The sequence below is a fragment of the Schistocerca serialis genome, chromosome 1 (genome assembly GCF_023864345.2).
Source record: "Schistocerca serialis cubense isolate TAMUIC-IGC-003099 chromosome 1, iqSchSeri2.2, whole genome shotgun sequence".
Lineage (NCBI taxonomy): Eukaryota > Metazoa > Arthropoda > Insecta > Orthoptera > Acrididae > Schistocerca > Schistocerca serialis.
In genome coordinates this window covers 83951193-83969834 of record NC_064638.1, presented here as the reverse complement: position 1 = coordinate 83969834, position 18642 = coordinate 83951193, and the positions used below count along the sequence as shown (strand labels likewise).

Below are 18642 nucleotides of genomic sequence, written 5' to 3'. Positions count from 1 at the left end.
GCCCTTGCTCTGATGGAAGACGAGTGCTACTTCAGACACTTTCCGAGGATAGTAGCGTCTCCTAACCAGATAGAGAGCAGGCCTGGGAACCAGAAAACTTGAAGTGTCTCATGTATGTGTCACCCATAAAAACAAATAAACAAAAACTGTTGGTGTGTGTGTGTGTGTGTGTGTGTGTGTGCACTAGATACACTGTATCAGGGGCACGAAATATATTCCGCGTGCAGGCGACCAGCACCTGAGAACTTATTTATCTCCGATTATTCAAAAATGTATGTTTTCCTTCATAAAAATACCATCAAAAATTATTAAGGGTTTATATTTTGCATGATCACGAATTCCTGAATGAAAAAAAAAATGTTGAACGTACTAACTACGCTGTAGAATTCTCATATAGTAAAATCAGTCAAAGTAAAACAGACAATGTCCCTGAACTAACGGTTGCAGATGTAAGTCTTCAGAAGAAAGGAAGGAGGATAGCAGGTTTTGAAGCCTCTTCGACGACGAGATCAGAGATGGAGAATAAGCTCGAGAGGGCAAGAATAAAGTAGAAAATCGACCGTCTCCTTTACAAAAGGACCGACACGACATCCTCGTCGAACGATGTGTGAGAACCACGTAAAATCTCAATATCGATAATTGCAGAAATTTTCAATCCCACACGTACCGAAAGCACGTCTAGTTCCTTAACCACTTGCGAATATCGTTTGTTATGCAAGCTGATGCATCGGTTGCGCGTCTCAGTGTTTTGCTGTTGATATTATTTTCTAATGTGTTCGTTAACATATTATTTCTTGTCAGAATGCGCCTTCTGCTTTTCTTTAGTGGCATGTGGGTCCTCGACTTTTCCGGGCTGCCGTCATTCCCAATTCTTATGGATTCGTCGTTTTTCATTAACACTTTTGATATCCTGTGATCTAATTTCAGTTATCTGCTCTTTCTTATCCTATATAAATACATCTACCATTCTCTGCTACAGTCTGTTTTTTCAATGGAAATGACGGCAACCAGCATCTCTTTCGTACTATGAACGATTTATTTTTACGAGCCTAGTTTCGCGTGTAATCCAATATTCAGACAGAAAAGTACAATGGAGAATAGTACTTTTGTCATGAAGAAAAAGTCTTTTATTTAAAATAGTATAAAACATGTGCTTTAACTTATCTGAGAAAAAGAATTCAGTTTCATATGTACTATAGTTCTTAATTCAGGAAGTAAACGCGTATATATAGACTGATGAATAAACGTATATGAACACAAAATGCTCTATTACAATATTTCTCAAACAAATAATACTTTTGTTAGCAATTAATTATTAAACACAGTAGACAGGGAACGTGTTTTTTCTTCGTGGCGTCAAACTCATAGCCAAATGCCATGTTCCAAATACCATTTCAAGAGCTTCTAGAACTAAGAGTTGCTAACGTAATGCGCAGAAGCCTTGGAATTAATGCTAGAATTCTGCAGTGTCGTCCTGAAATAACTTCCAGTTGTCTTATTCCGACGAGGCGGCAATGATCGAGGATGTTATGCCGTGGTTAACACGCTGGACTCTCACTCTGAAGCATCGGGCTTCAAATCCACGATCTTCCATTGAAACTTCTGCGATTATCCTACGCCATTACCTTCATTCCGGGATAGTCCCTTTGGAAAGAACACAGCAGATGTCCTTTTCAATCCCTGTGCGCTGTCTCTCATGATCTCATCGTCGACAGAACGTTAAACCATTATCTTTATGCTTTCTTTCCTGTTGTTATGATGAGCGAAATCTGCAGCTATGTGGTAGAGATGACTCATACGAGCTTTAAAAGCGTGACTGGAGACTTTAGATTTGATATCTCTTCGGGAATATTTATGTCAATATACTTGTTTATTTATTCGAACAGTTCCTTGGTTAGCCAAAGGGTGCTGAGTGTACTTCGTTCTAGATATCTTCACTGTAGAAAATCTCGATGTGGTCACAGGGAATTGATCGCGGGACGCTAAATGTTAGACCCTGTGTCTGGGGAATGAAATGCGTTTTTGTTTGGGTTAATATTTTTTTACTGCATAAAATATATGGAAACACAAAATCAGAGACAGGATGAAAGTGAAAAATTAGTGCTTGCTCCATTCGAAGTGCGTTAAAGAAAATTTCTGAGCGCTGTAAAATGTACGTCCGACTGACGACTGGCGATCAACAGATTTGTGCTCTCTGTGTGCATAAAAATTTCCTATTACGATGTATCTCTCCGAGGCATTCGACGAGAAATGATTATGTGAAACGAAAAGTCAAAGCATCTCACAATGAAAGCTATTCATGCATTAAAATCACCAAAATCAACTTCAGATTCAAATAAAGTTTTAGATTAATTACCGGAAAATAAGCTTACGATCGTCGTGGATAAATTACTTCAAGAATTCTGCCGAATGTTTGAACTGTTGCGAAGAAGTGTCTCCACTTTGAAAGAAAAGTTGGGCAGTGAAGGCATTATATCAACATTTGAGCAGTACTAAATATGTGTTAGTGATGACAAAGTATAGTTCGGTTATAGGCTACAAAGTATCTCAGGAGGAATGGTCCATATGTAGGTATATCATAGGAATGATCATTCGAAGCAAAAAAGTATAGTAAACATGGACTGTAAAATTCATTCCTTCGGTACTGTGCAACAAGTCTCTTCTACTGCAAGCTCTTTGCTTCCCGTATTTTGAGAAATCGTAGGATGAGCCAAAACAAGAAAAAAAACCTAATAAATATGGGCTGTGAAGTGCGTACCTTAAGAGCTTTGAGCACTTGTTCATCTTCACTACAGTGAATCACGTCTCTTCTACTGAACAAGAGCTCATAGCTCTTACTGTGTGCGTCTTGGAGTCCACGTTTACTAGACTTTTTTGCTTCGGATGATTGTTTCTGTCATAAACCTGAGTATTACCTCAGGCACCCTGCAAGATTCATTTAAAAAATTACAATCAATAAACGGTACTTACTAATGTAGCCCGCTGCTATGTAACGTCCCATTGAACCGAATACCAGGTAAGTGGCTTTTAGACACTGATAGTCTCTTGGTTTGGTTTTTAATGAAGACATCATCGGAAACTCCGGTTACTGTAAAAGCACAAATACCTTTGTTGTGGTAGGAGTGCGAAATGCTGAAGTTGCCGCCGAGTTGCTGGGGCTGAAAGCGGACGTAACGGAGGCCGGGGACGCCGTCGGCTGATGCTGCGCATCCACCGCTTTGGGAACCGCCCGTTCCTTAACGTCGCCTTGCGCCGTTACGCTGCCGCTGGCCCCGGCGGTCGCTGACGGGTCTGACATGTCGATTTCCAGCTCGTTTGACGAATCATCGACCAGTTCGTTGAAGTCTGGCTCGTAGCGGGGCTGCGAGAACTTTGGTCCTGTCGTGTCGCTACCGGCCGTCGCTGTGCCCACCTTGGACTGGGCGCTCGCACACTCGTTCTCGATCTTCAGCAGGTTCTCCAAATCTCCACCCCCGCTGGAGCCAGCGCCGTTGGCTTTCACTGATGGAGTCAAGTGTGCAGGATCTTTGACGATCTCGCCCGTGGACGGCAGCAGCACTGGCTTTACGTCCTAAGGCAAAGCAAATTTCATGTAACTACGCACATCTCATGTTACGACACTGAGATTTATTATATAAATGAGGATGTAATAATGGCAAGAAACAGAACATAACATACCACAAGGTCAAAAATGGTTCTAATGGCTCTAAGCAGTATGCGACTTAACATCTGAGGTCATCACTCCCCTAGACCTAGAACCACTTAAACCTAACTAACCTAAGGACGTCACACATATCCATGCCCGAGGCAGGATTCGAACCTGCGACCGTAGCAGCAGCGCGGTTCCGGACTGAAGTGCCTAGAACCGCTCGGTCGCAAAGGCCGGCTCATACCACAAGCCCACAATTTTCGCATGACAATTTTATTAATCACATCAGTATTTTGAAACTTCCTGCAGTCGTCAACGTAAGTATTCATCAATATGTCCGCAATAAACACACTGTTGGGCAAAACTTAAGGATGAAAGCTACTTTCGCATGATGTGCACTGTCAAGTAACACAGGTCGATGAAACTTGAACCATACATAGAAAGAATTGCTACGGTGTTGTACAGAAGGCATCTGAACGAAACACGTAGTGAGACCAATTGAAATGAAATTTTTATTCAAGGACAATAATTACACTGAAGTCACCACGATTTTTGATGGCCCACAGGACAATGTAAAAAACGGGACAAGGCTCTTATTAGGGTGTGTGATCACCACAGACGACAATGCATGCCCTGCAACGTGTTCTCATGCTGGGCACAACTTTGATAAGAAGTTTTTATGGTAGGGCGTTCATTCCTCCATCAGCGTGGTTGACAACTGGTGGATGGTCGTTGGTGCATACGAACGTGCTGCAATAGATCTCTCCAGGGTACCATCATAAATCACGGTGACTTCAGTGTAATTATTGTCTTTGTAAGGGAGTCATTTCTGTTTGCTTTATCGCGTTTTTCTTTCAGTTACTTCCTATAGGGAGTGTTGCCTTAGTTGTACCACTTTTGAGATTTTACATATTATAGCTTAAATAGAAGGTACAGAATTATTTAAACAATGCTGTCCTCATCTGCAGGATGGTGTTCTTGGTATCTGATTTAAAGAATGGAAATTCTGAGAAAAATAAACACTCTACAGTCATAGAAATCTTCTCGGGCTTCCATCCGGGTAGCTGCGTCGAAAATCCGCGACGTTTCGATGAGTGTCATTCTCTTCATCTTCTTCGCCAGAAGATAATGAGAATGACACTGTCGCGAATTTTTGACTCAGCTATCCGGATGGAAGCCCGATAAGATATTATCAGCAGTATGCACCAGGAAAGCCCACATTCACACACTACAGTTAATTTTCCACACATTGAAATAGTACAAATTAGGAATCCGGTTTCCTAATAAGAACCAGTGGATGCGAAGATTGTACCACCCTCATAAACTATATCCCTAGGCCTAAATATATATACTAATGTGGCTATAAGGATCTGTTCCATATTTTAGTTATTACATCACTATTTGTGGGCCTTTAGTATAACTCTTCCCTCCTTCGCCCATCCCTGTACGCTTAGCATGAGTCTACATTTTGCATTTCATGCATCTGATCATTTATTCAATTCGATCTTCCTCGCAAAATTCGGTGTACCATTCCTCTCTTTTACGAATGAGTTTCTGTGCTAGCTTCCCCGTAGAGTTTACAAGTTCTAGATTTCATCTCCTTTGTTTGGTTAGCTTTTCCTTGCGTGGGCTACTCGTGAGCTCACAGGATCTTGACTAGGCCTTGAAGTTTTGTTTGGAGCTTTCATTATTTCCCTCGGATTCGAAGATATTTCATGCATGGGCGCCCTCTTCCACATTTTACCTGCCAAGACTTCTTCCCTATCCGTTCCGTTCAGCAATGTCAAACGCAAGTTTTTCTTACGTCAGACATGCTTAAACCGAACATCATCTCTTCAGGTGTAAGAATATGCTCCTCCAATTCGTTTTCAACTTCGTTGAAAAACTCTTTACTGCAGCAAAAATTTTTTATTTCCTCGTTTGCGTTTTTTTATTTTCAGCGCATCTCTTAATTGTTGGGTTAGGCACACTTTACATACACGCTCATTAATTTAATCTGTGGTTTTCAGACAAACTGTTACCAGATTTCAACTTAGAACGCCTGATGCATTTGGAAAAGATCGCAAATGTATCAGCTGTTGCGTTACGATTCAATTATTTACGAGTTAGCAAGTAACTCTAACTGTCTTTGGTACGACTTTGAAGTACACAATGGGTTGATAAATGAGAAACGAATATTGACAAGCGCAGAAACGACTTTACTTCCTGGTGCCCCTAACAGTAATTATAGGACGTAGTATTAGTTTCATACCCATAAAGTGTTGCCGTTCAGCTGATATAAACTTAACTGATACCGCGGATACGGGAAAGGAATGAAACAGACACTTTCATTCTGCACGAGTTTAGCCGAGCGGTCTAGGGCGGTGCTGTCATGGACTGTGCGCCTGGTCCCAGCGGAGGTTCGAGTCCTCCCTCGGGCATGGATGTGTGTGTTTGTCCTTGGGATAATTTAGGTTAAGTAGTGTGTAAGCTTATGGAGTGATGACCTTAGCAGTTAAGTCCTATAAGATTTCACACTCACTTTCATTCTCTTAACATCAGCGTGACGAGGCACATTTTAAAAGTAGGTGGACCTAAAAAAAAATGGTTCAAATGGCTCTGAGCAGTCTGGAACTTAACATCGTAGGTCATCAGTTCCCTATAACTTAACTACTTAAACCTAACTAACCTAAGGACATCACACACATCCATGCCCGAGGCAGGATTCTAGCCTGGGACCGTAGTAGTGGCGCGGTTCCGGACTAAAGCGCCTAGGTGGACCTCTTCGGTCGATCTGTGCGCTCAGTACATTTGTCTGCAGGTGACGAAAAAACCTTGAGCGGGTGTTTTTTTTAATACTTACATGTACGTCAGAGTTATCAAGTAATTACAGTTCGTACAAAATTGGGACACATTTTTGCTTGTAGAGACTGCAGTCGACAGAAGAACAGTACCTGCTGCTGCGGTGAGTGCTGGGCAGCGATGTGCGGCTTGATGTCCTCAGTATGTTCCGGAGACGCCAGCTGGTGCTGCTCGACCTTCTTCTCCTCGAACAGGTTCTCGAAGGCAGGCGGCGGGTCTGCGGGAGGCCCGTAGAACGAGGCCCGCGGGCCGGGCCACGAGCCGGACAGCGACTTGAGCGCCGCCTCCGTCTCGCGCACCAGCGCCTCGCCCTCCGCCTCGTGCTCGCCGCCGCCGCCGCCCCCGGCCGCCGCTCCTCCGGCGCAGCCCCCGGGCGCCGCCTTGCGCTTCTTGGCGCCGCTGCCGCCGGCCGCCGGCCCGGAGCCCGCGCCCGCCGCCTCGGCGCCCGCCGGCTCGCGGCGGCGTCGCTTGCCGCCCCCAGCGCCAGCGCCGGCGCCGGCGCCGCCCTCCTGGCCCTCTTCACCGCCGCTCATCCTGCCGCCCCCCTCAGCGCGAAGTCTCTCTTACGCCTGCTGTCGCTGTTCTTGCGCTACGATCACTCGATGCTGCCGCACCAGACGTGGAGGCGATCTGAAACTGATAATAAAGTAGTCGCAGTTGATCGATTTTTTTAAAAAATGCATAAATAAAATTAATAAGTGTGGAAATGTTGGTGAAACCGTAAACTGGTGCAGCGGGCGCTACTATCAAAACCTGCTGTTTGTGATATACAGCCGTACTACACTCCTGGAAATTGAAGTAAGAACACCGTGAATTCATTGTCCCAGGAAGGGGAAACTTTATTGACACATTCCTGGGGTCAGATACATCACATGATCACACTGACAAAACCACAGGCACATAGACACAGGCAACAGAGCATGCACAATGTCGGCACTAGTACAGTGTATATCCACCTTTCGCAGCAATGCAGGCTGCTATTCTCCCATGGAGACGATCGTAGAGATGCTGGATGTAGTCCTGTGGAACGGCTTGCCATGCCATTTCCACCTGGCGCCTCAGTTGGACCAGCGTTCGTGCTGGACGTGCAGAACGCGTGAGACGACGCTTCATCCAGTCCCAAACATGCTCAATGGGGGACAGATCCGGAGATCTTGCTGGCCAGGGTAGTTGACTTACACCTTCTAGAGCACGTTGGGTGGCACGGGATACATGCGGACGTGCATTGTCCTGTTGGAACAGCAAGTTCCCTTGCCGGTCTAGCAATGGTAGAACGATGGGTTCGATGACGGTTTGGATGTACCGTGCACTATTCAGTGTCCCCTCGACGATCACCAATGGTGTACGGTCAGTGTAGGAGATCGCTCCCCACACCATGATGCCGGGTGTTGGCCCTGTGTGCCTCGGTCGTATGCAGTCCTGATTGTGGCGCTCACCTGCACGGCGCCAAACACGCATACGACCATCATTGGCACCAAGGCAGAAGCGACTCTCATCGCTGAAGACGACACGTCTCCATTCGTCCCTCCATTCACGCCTGTCGCGACACCACTGGAGGCGGGCTGCACGATGTTGGGGCGTGAGCGGAAGACGGCCTAACGGTGTGCGGGACCGTAGCCCAGCTTCATGGAGACGGTTGCGAATGGTCCTCGCCGATACCCCAGGAGCAACAGTGTCCCTAATTTGCTGGGAAGTGGCGGTGCGGTCCCCTACGGCACTGCGTAGGATCCTACGGTCTTGGCGTGCATCCGTGCGTCGCTGCGGTCCGGTCCCAGGTACCCAGGTACACGGTACCTTCCGCCGACCTCTGGCGACAACATCGATGTACTGTGGAGACCTCACGCCCCACGTGTTGAGCCATTCGGCGGTACGTCCACCCGGCCTCCCGCATGCCCACTATACGCCCTCGCTCAAAGTCCGCAAACTGCACATACGGTTCACGTCCACGCTGTCGCGGCATGCTACCAGTGTTAAAGACTGCGATGGAGCTCCGTATGCCACGGCAAACTGGCTGACACTGACGGCGGCGGTGCACAAATGCTGCGCAGCTAGCGCCATTCGACGGCCAACACCGCGGTTCCTGGTGTGTCCGCTGTGCCGTGCGTGTGATCATTGCTTGTACAGCCCTCTCGCAGTGTCCGGAGCAAGTATGGTGGGTCTGACACACCGGTGTCAATGTGTTCTTTTTTCCATTTCCAGGAGTGTATATTGAGCTGATCTGATAAGACTTTATTTTTTCTTCCACTTTCAGTCGTTACACTTACTCAACTAATTTCGTGATGGGAAAACAGACTGAGTCATGTACGAACTGCTAACAGATGTTTTGATTTGCTTCTCTCGGCCTAAGTAGACTATAAGACAAAAAAGGAAAAAAAGATACAACACGAATAAGTTATGCAAACTGATCACAAATTAATATTCGTACAGGTATTACCTCGAAACGAGAACCCCTCAGAGTGGTAGAAAGTTTCACTTATTTAGGGAGTGAAATATCTACGGATTGAAGAATAACTAACGAAATTAATAGGAGGCTACAGAAGGGAGGCAATTTCTACCAAACAATAAAACACCTGATTTGGAATAAGGAAGTTTCAGAAAAATCAAAACTCCCTATGTATAAGAATTATTACTTCCCTAGTGGCACCTATGGTGGAGAAACATGGACAATGACAGAAAGGGACTGGAGCAGACTGCAAGCAGGGGAAATGACATTTCTCAGAGCAGTTAAGGGAAAAACAAGAATGGACAGAATAAGGAATGTTTAGATTAGAAAGGACCTTAAACAAGAAAGTATGAGAGAAGAAATTGAAAAAAAAAGACATTAAGATGGTAAGGGCATGTTAAGTGGATGCATGGGGAGAGACTCCCCAAAATTATGGAAGAACTCAAGATGGATTGGAAAAGACCTAGAGGGCGCTCAAGAACACGGTGGAAAATGGGAGTGAGAATATCTGTAGAAAGGAGAGGTGTGATCTGGCAGCTAGTGGAGGAAGAAAAGTGGTGGGAGGACCGAGCCAAATGGAAAGGACTCGTCAACACCCAGACCCGGCAGTAGCTGGAGCGGGATTCGGATATAGATAGACAAGTATCGTCAAAATATGCAGAACTGAAAACTTCGGAGTCTGATGGTTGAATGTGTGGCTCTGCAGCGCAGTTTCACCGCGCAACTGGCAAGTATAGTAAATGGGGGACATGTCGCTACCAGGGCATAAAGTCTTCGCGAATTTCATTCCGTGTACTCAGTTGGACAGTAATGTTGCTTCTCAGACAATCCCGTGAATAATATACGTAGATTTCAGCATTTGAGAAAGGACGTGTAGTCGGGCTCAAAGAAGTCAGTTGGAATAATCTGTAAATCGCTCGACATTTGAACAGGAGCTATACCACTGTTCGACGATGTTGGCGTGAACTGGTGAACCATGACCGAACAAAGAGTCAAGACGGAAGCTGTCGACATAGAGCGACAACAGAACTTGAGGGCTGAGCAATCGTCAGAGAGGCACTCAGCGCCCCAGATTCATCATTATCATCGATCCGATCTAGAGACCACAATGACCATTAATAGGCAGCTCACAGATACGGCGCTTAGCTGACGGCGCTCTTTGCGCCGACTACGGTTGACCTCTGTACACCAACAAGCCCGTTTGCAGTGCTGTCGGGGACATTCGGCCTGGAATCTCATTGAACGGAGTGTAACTGTCTTCAGTGATGAGTCCCGCTTCGAACTGAGCCCCGGTGGCCAGCGAAGACGTGTCTGGGACGCCCCGGACATTTGCGGGATACCAACCTTTCCGTCGCCCACCAAACGTCCCAACAGCCAGGAGTGATGGGGTAGGGTGCCATTTCATTTCATAGGACGACCCATTTAGTTGTCATCCTTACAGCGTAGACGTACATCGAGGATATTCTAGACTCCGTTTTGTTACTCTTCACGAAAGCCATCCTGGGCTTACATTTCAGCAAGACAATCACCGCCCGCACACGGTGAGAGCAACTGCTTGTCTTCGTGTTTGTCATACTCTACCTGGACAGAAAGGTCGCCTTATATCTCCGCAGTTGAGAACATTTGGAGCAGTATGGACAGGGCCGTCGAGCAGCTCAGATTTTCACGATCTAACTCGCCGACTGGACAGAATTAGGCACGATGTCCCTCAGGATGACATCCAACACCTCCATCAATTAATGCCAACCCGAATAACTGCTTACATAAGAACCAGAGGTGAAACAACGCGTTATTGACATGCCCAATTTGTAAAGCTATGCCGGCCGGTGTGGCCGAGCGGTTCTAGGCGCTACAGTCTGGAACGGCGCGACCGCTACGGTCGTAGGTTCGAATCCTGCCTCGGGCGTGGATGTGTGTGATGTCCTTAGGTTAGTTAGGTTTAAGTAGTTCTAAGTTCTAGGGGACTGATGACGTCAGCAATTAACTCCCATAGTGCTTAGAGCCATTTGAACCATTTTTTTGTGAAACTATTTCTCTTGAATAAATCATCCAATTTTTCTGAAATTGTAATTAATTGTTTTTCTATACATGGACATCACATATATTCATTTGCGTTCCAGTCGGATAATTCCTTCGTGGTTCGTCGTTTTTTGTCTTAGAATGTATTATTAAGTGTAGCTTTAGAGTAGAGGAATGAGCCGCTACATACATCTCGTATGTGAGAGCGAGGCCATCTGTCGTAACAATAAGACCTTCACCAGTTATAAGAAAAAAAATTCAGTAGTGTACGACAGCGGCCGCTTGTGATGCAGCTTTTAATGAAAATGTTGGTCTAATTTATACAAATCTTATACCCATCTCAAACTGAGATGAACGTTATAGTTTTTAAAAAAGTGATATTTGCTCGCAGTAATAGTATGTTTAGTTTAGAACTATCTCAGATGCCTGCACTTCAGCTCGCAGTTAGACAAAGTCTCGAATACTACCGCATGCTATTGACAATTCAACATGTTTTATAATGTACATGTTTTTCTTATATCATAGTTTCTATCTTATCTTTCCGCATTTTCCATAAAATCGTTTCATTGCTTTTAATTAAGGTAAGCCTATCAAATGGTTCAGATGGCTCTAAGGACTACGGGACTTAACACCTGAGGTCATCAGTCCCCTAGACTTAGAACTACGTAAACCTATCTAACCTAAGGTCATCGAAAACATCTATGTCCGAGGCAGGATTCGAACCTGCGACCGTAGCAGCCGCGTGGTTCCGGACTGTAGCGCCTAGAACCGCTCGGCCACCGCGGCCGGCTGTAAGCCTATATTTGTGATCGTCGGCGTTTCTTGTCCTACTAGTCTGCAGTACACTTTTTAAGCTGCTTCTTTCGTTTCCATTGACAATGTCTCGCAAAAATCTGCGAACAGGTCCGATAATTTGATTTTAATGTGCTCTTCTTTCTTTTTCTATTTCTGTAAGACGCTTCGACAAAACGATGGGCCGAACTTTTCCGTCGACAGTCACATACGCTTTAATTCTATAAAACATTACCGTTAGAAGTTGAGACGGTAATTGTACAAATTTTGCTCGGTTCCACACAAAAAATACGGCAGCATATCTGTAGATAACGAGAGACTGTGACGATGACGATCCGCAGTTGTGTAGCGAGTGGGTCGTGAGCGAAAGCAGCGACACGTGTCGTGCGGCCCAGGGGACGGTCCCCGGTTCGCCTCCGGCCACTGCAGGAGCCGGCGGGTGTTCTAATAAGTATCGACCTGCCGGCAGGACTCTGGAGGGAGGCAGAGCGAGGCCTGGGAGCGGGAGAGGCGGAGAGGAGGGCCGAGACGGCGCTCACCGCACGCCGCGCCCCGCGCCCCACGCCGGCCCTATGAAATTTAATCACGGGAATTAATCTGGACGTCTGTAGCCACCAGCTAATAACGCCAGGGAGGCCGTGCTGTACCGCGCGGCACGGTGCAGCGGCGGGAGACGTAAAGGAGACCGCAGCGCACCAGCCCTCGTGGACGGCGCGCCTCGCCTCGCCCGCTGATTCAATAACAAGTGTGTAATTTGGTCCCTGCCGGTGCCGGGGCCGGCTAAGAATTACAACGGGCAGCTGCAGCGCTACGTCCCTGTCTCTCCTCCTTAAATAAGTCTTCGGCAGCCAAGGCTGCAGCTGCTAGAACCCTGCTTCGTAAGTTGCTCCGTAAAATTCAGTCTTTCTAGTTTCAGAAAGGGAACACACCGCCCTAGCAGTTAAAGTTGCATTGGGGTTCAGCTGCTTGAAGTGTGTGACATGGTTCATAGGTGCTTGTGTAGGACAAGATAGGATTCAATGAATACGATTAAAGTAGATGAGCAACATTTTTCTGTTATCCTCTGGTAATTTACATTCATGATATTTTGCAATGAGGCTACATGCATTATCACCAAGGGGTCTGTCGCTCTCAGTTGGACTAGGATGGTGCTATTCTTAATCCACTTGCTTCAAATAGCCGTATGTAAGCAATCTCCATTCGTTGAAGGCTAGGGAGGTTTCACGTTTTGCCTTATCCACGTCTTGCCAGTTGTATCAGCGAATGTGTGATACAATTAATAGCATACTGAAAATAGAATTTCTTCTTCATCGTAAAGCAGATGGCGTGCATGAAATGCTATGTGTTCTGGAATGTAGACATTTTAATTTTTTTGCTAGCCCACCATATCGTAGTTTACATGTGTTGTTACGAGTTACTGCAGATGTAACAACAATGAGAGGGCATCCCGGCATTGCCTAACTTCACCGAGTACTTTCTTTGTCTTTTTTTCCAACTGAAATTTTTCTCCTTCGCTATACAGCAAGCTCATTAATTTTTTGAAGTAAGTCACCTTACGGACAGATAACGAATTAATGTTATATTTCGTTTCAGTGGATTTTATTGTCACATACTGTGGTTGTAGAGCTCATGCGCAGAGACGGTACAATTAAAGTCCTCGGCGATACTCGAGTGGGACTCGAATAAGTAAATCCTTATTACCTGGTACTGCTGCTATCCTGTGACCATAGAGATCGTTCAGAGTAAGTGAAGTAGCTGCAATATGACGTCCAGAAAATACTAATTTCTGAAACAGAGATGCTGTGTTCTGTAACAGTCCCATTTCCACATTAGCCGGTGTAGATATGTAGACGTTCTAAGCTAGTCGTAGCCGGCCGCGGTGGTCTCGCGGTTTTAGGCGCGCAGTCCGGAACCGTGCGACTGCTACGGTCGCAGGTTCGAATCCTGCCTCGGGCATGGATGTTTGTGATGTCCTTAGGTTAGTTAGGTTTAAGTAGTTCTAAGTTCTAGGGGACTAATGACCACAGCAGTTGAGTCCCATAGTGCTCAGAGCCATTTGAACCATTTTTTAAGCTAGTCGTAATGGACAATATTTTATTTATACGTGTTTTGGATTTGCTGCTCTCTTGATGTTCTATTTCAGTTTCATTTTCGTGGATCTAAGAGTAAAGTGCTTTCCAGAGCCTCAGTTCTTTTTTTTAACTGTCACTTGTGTTAATAATTTTAAAACTGAGTTAATTTATCAACGGTTTATGTTTTTCCATCTTGGCTCTACACATTGTAACTTAAGACTCGTCTTTAATTTTTAAGGCTGGGTCTGATTTAGTTTCAGAACGCATCACAGCTGATTTCAAGCACTGGTTTATATAACACTGGACTCTTATATGCCTGGAGAAAATAGTAGTTACGACTGTCAAGGTGTGTTTCGATTCTGTATGGCAATCATCCTGATGCTCTGTGTCTGTGGTGTGAAAAGAGAATAAGAGTTTTGTTGTTTCTGCAGCGATTATTTGAGAGATACCTGCGTCGTGAACATAGAGATACTGAGGTGAACAGATTTTCGGACCGACAGAAATACTGAAGAATACGTTATAATGCGTTTTGCTTCTAGGCGAGTGAGTTGATGGTATGACGGACACCTCAACCCAGTTCTGCTGCAGTTATTGTTGCCTGATGATAAAATATGGACCAAGTGTTTCCATATTCTGTTTGTATGTAAACACGAGTCCTCCCTAGCAGCATCGTGTGTTATTTAGTGGCCAACATAGTTCACATTTTCCGTGACAAGCTTTTAGTAAAGAGGTGATTTACCAGAGATTTACCAATCGTGATTTTTCATCGAGAAATCCAGTAAGCAGTTTAAGTTATTACATCTTATATGTATCCGTCACATTTCAGACATAATGTTGATGGTGTTTGGGGGAGCTCAACTGTGCGGTTATCAGCGCCCGTATAAAGTTCCAATGTTTACACAGTCGAAGTTTTTTACACAGTCCAATCTAGCCACGAATGATGATGATGATGAGGAAATGATAAGGACAACACAAACATCCAGTCCCAGGGTAGAGAAAATCCCCAACAGGGGTGGTAATCGAACCCGGCACTTTAGACATAAAAATGAATACTTAAGTGAAAAGCGGTCCTTTCTCTTGTCTTGTTAAAAATGTTGCATTAGGAACAAGAATTTAAACCTTTCAATTACATTGTTGAAGCAGATATATTACTTTTTAAAGGATTCATCTTAGAAAATAAAAAAGACACAAATAACTGCTACACTGTATAATCACCTTAGCAGTAATTCGAGTAGTGGTTATGAAGACGTACGGAAACGACCGTATCGCAGTATTTACAGATTTAAATAACTTTTGAGTTGCTGGACCGCTACAAACTGTACGATCCAGGAATATATAGATTTATCCTATATTATGCTATTCACATCCACAGACCTCAGTGGCACACGTCAAAACTCCGAGAGTCAGTCCACGCCTTCCCCCACACCGGAGAACTCCGTTTTCGCAAACACCCCGAGGCCGTCACTTCTGCCAGAGCAAACACATACAAGGAGAGGCGGCGCACTCTCATCGATCACATTTCTTCCGAATGGCGGGTTTCCCTCGTCACTCGGCCGGAAGTGCGAGGGCCAACGGCGGAAGGTGTCTACACGGTGCGTGAGTTCGTGCGTGCGTGCGAGTCACGCCGCGGAACACAGGGTGACGCGACGCGCCAGCTCTGCGGTGACAAATGTTCCGCGGCCCGTGGAGGGGCCGCCGCGCTGACAGAAATGTTCCCTCTGCAGGCAGTGCTTACTTTTCCTGCACCGCTGTAAGATGACTGGGGCGTTCAAGTCTGCGGGGTTATGTCATGTGAAACGGTCACGCACCAATCTGTGCGGATATTCAATTCAAGTACTCTGTTCATAAATTATAGGTGTCATACTTACCAGTTCTATACCTGTGGTAATGTCTGTTAGTGTGAAAAATGCCCAGCAATAGAGTGGTTCGGAGTCCACGTTAAACTGTAGGTTCGCCTATAACTGGCTGCGTAATTAAATCCGCCGAAACAGGTCTAGAAAGACCTAACGGTACTGACCGACCGCCGTGTCATCCTCAGTCTTTACGCGTGACTGGATGCGGATATGGAGTAACGTGATGGGAGCACACCGCGCTCAGGGCAGTTGTCAGTTGCCGTGACCGGAGCCGCTACTTCTCAATCAAGTAGCTCCTCAATCGGCTTCACAAAGGCTGAGTGTATCCCAGTTGCCAAGAGCACTCGGTAGACCCGACGGTCACCCCTCCAAGTGCTAGCCAAGCTCGGCAGCTGTCGACTTCGGGGATCTGACGGGAACCGGTGTTACCACTGCGGCAAGGTCGTTGACAATTGGCTGCGTAAATCAGCTGAAAGGTTCGAGGAAGGCAATGGCATACTACATCCAATAGGACCATTCCTGGATAAGCAAACCAACCTTCGGCCTGATGACAGTTTTATCATTTTATCCGTGTTCCCTCTAGATACTTCAGAGATACCAGGACTATGTTACGGCCAGCCGAGCGGTTCTAGGCGCTACAGTCTGGAACCGCGCGACCGCTACGGTCGCAGGTTCGAATCCTGCCTCGGGCATGGATGTGTGTGATGTCCTTAGGTTGGTTAGGTTTAAGTAGTTCTAAGTTCTAGGCGAATGATGACCTCAGATGTTAAGTCCCATAGTGGCCAGAGCCATTTTTGAAATAATGTGTGTGTAGTTCAAAAACAGAGAATGCAGAAGGAAGGACAGACCAATGTATACACATCAAACATTCAGGCAAGCTCAATAAATTCAACCAGATATTTTGTTTGGATAAATAGTGGGTGCAGTCCTCTAGTGTCGAAATAGTTCTCTATCTACTAGAAAGTACAACAAAGCCATAGGCTTAAAGTGAACTCCTTGAAAAAGTACTAAGATCGACTCAAAGTAAATGAGACAGAAATTCATACACAAAGGATCGTTGTCCGGAGAAATGTCAGATCAGCCGCTATGATTCGTAACAGGCTGCAAGTGGAGTAGTTAAGCAGAAGAGTTTTCTACTACCGTCAGTATGAGCCACCGACTGTCTTTGCTCAAGACACTATAAAATTTCTACGTACATATCCCACAAATACTCCAGAAACCAGTGAGATGAAATCATGTACATTGGTGTACGGGCAGCAGTTGTTCTCGCCCAGAACGAGTATGATATGTCTTCCTTCATAGATGTTGTGAGATATAATTGTTTATACCCTGTTACGTTAGAAATAAGTTTTCTGGTACGTAATGTAATGGAAGGTATATACCGGCTTGTATGTAGTCACGGATTCTTCACCCCGTCTTTCCTTTGTAACAACTTTCCACGAATATGAAATCTATTATTTGTTAATTTTTTTGTGCATCACGTTTTATTGCTTGCTCATTTATTATAACTAAACATAAGTTAATTCTGACATTTCTGTAAAAACGTTGCTTTGTTTGTAATATTGACTACTTTCCTAGAAATGTGAAAAATGATCCTGGGGTTCCAGGATTCCAGTATCTTTTAAATTACTGTAAGCGTTTCTCTGTTTTTGTATTCATGAGATAGATATCAATAGATTTTTTACTGAAGGTTTGTTTATTATGAATGCGTTGATTATTTCGATAGCGAGGGGCAATCTTAATTACGACTTTCTCTTCCCGTCGGCACAGATTAAAGTTATCGGAAAAGGGCAATTTTGCTTCCACAGTTGGAGCTTCGGCCTGGCTGACGGGATAGCTCTTTAATCTGTTTAATTCAGAAGACCAGGCAGGGGTGACCAGGCACTGCCTAATCTTCACTTGCCACCGACTCCTTCTCTTCGTCAGAAATGAAACTGTCATAACCTGAGTTAAATTGGGAATTCTGAATAGCCGTCTTTGCATTTATGTTCAACTAAGGAGCCGTAGGATGCTATTATCAAATGAAGAATGTGAGACTCGCATAAAGGAATCATTGGAATTACAACAGTACGGAAACACATGTTCTCATTTATTATTGTACACTAAACATTTTTACGGAGTACAGTTATACTAATATATGATTCACAAGTGAACAAAAGTCACTGCTTACGATTAAGCACAATAAAACGTCTCGCAGAGGAAAACAGAGAAGGACGGAGACCCAGTTAGAGCAATACTGCGGTGAAGTCATCAGGAAGCGAGGGGCAAGTTATTAGTAATTGTAATCCACAAGTTCTTATGGATTAAAATTACCAATACTTAATTCTGAACGATCACATAGACAATGTTGTACATAAAGCAAACCAGAGATTACGATTTCTTGGCAGAACACTGAGAAAATACAACAGATTTACTAAAGACTGTCCACACTACGCTTGTACGTCGTCTTCTGGAGTACGGCTGTGCAGTGTGGGATCCACAACACATAGGGTCGACGGAGGACATGAAAAAGTTCAAAGAAAGGCAGTTCTGGACTGGAGTGGCAATACTTAAAACAACGATGATTTTCGTTGCAGCAGGATCTTCTCATGAAATGTCAATCATTGACTTTCTCCTCGGAGTGTCAAAATAGTTTGTAGGCGCCCACCGACATAGGGAGGAATGATCATCATTACAAAATAACAGAAATCAGAGCTCGCACAGAAAGAGTTCATTTTCCACGCTCTGTTCAAGAGTGGAACGGTAGAGAAATAGGTTGAAGATTGTTCGATGAACACACTGCCTGACACTTAACTGTGAATTACAGAGTAATCATGTGGATGTAGATGCAAATGGTTCAAATGGCTCTGAGATCTATGGGATGTAACATCTTAGGTCATTAGTCCCCTAGAACTTAGAACTAATTAAACCTAACAAACGTAAGGACATCACGCACATCCATGCCCGAGGCAGGATTCGAACCTGCGACCGTAG

General features: G+C 45.0%; 1 protein-coding gene and 1 long non-coding RNA gene across 2 annotated transcripts in view; both read right to left on the bottom strand.

Moving 5' to 3' along the window:
* LOC126480242 (trithorax group protein osa-like) overlaps positions 1-6792 on the bottom strand; it is a gene marked incomplete at its 5' end in the record, with an annotated part of 286292 nt that extends 279500 nt beyond the window's left edge. The window contains 2 exons of the mRNA XM_050103963.1: positions 3107-3571; positions 6583-6792. Coding sequence (XP_049959920.1) covers positions 3107-3571; positions 6583-6792 — 675 coding nt within the window. The remainder of the gene's footprint in view (positions 1-3106; positions 3572-6582) is intronic.
* A 256-nt stretch (positions 6793-7048) lies between these two features.
* Positions 7049-18642, bottom strand: part of LOC126462238 (uncharacterized) — a 400660-nt gene continuing 389066 nt past the window's right edge. The window contains exon 3 of the long non-coding RNA XR_007585956.1: positions 7049-7126. This is a non-coding gene — a long non-coding RNA (uncharacterized LOC126462238). The remainder of the gene's footprint in view (positions 7127-18642) is intronic.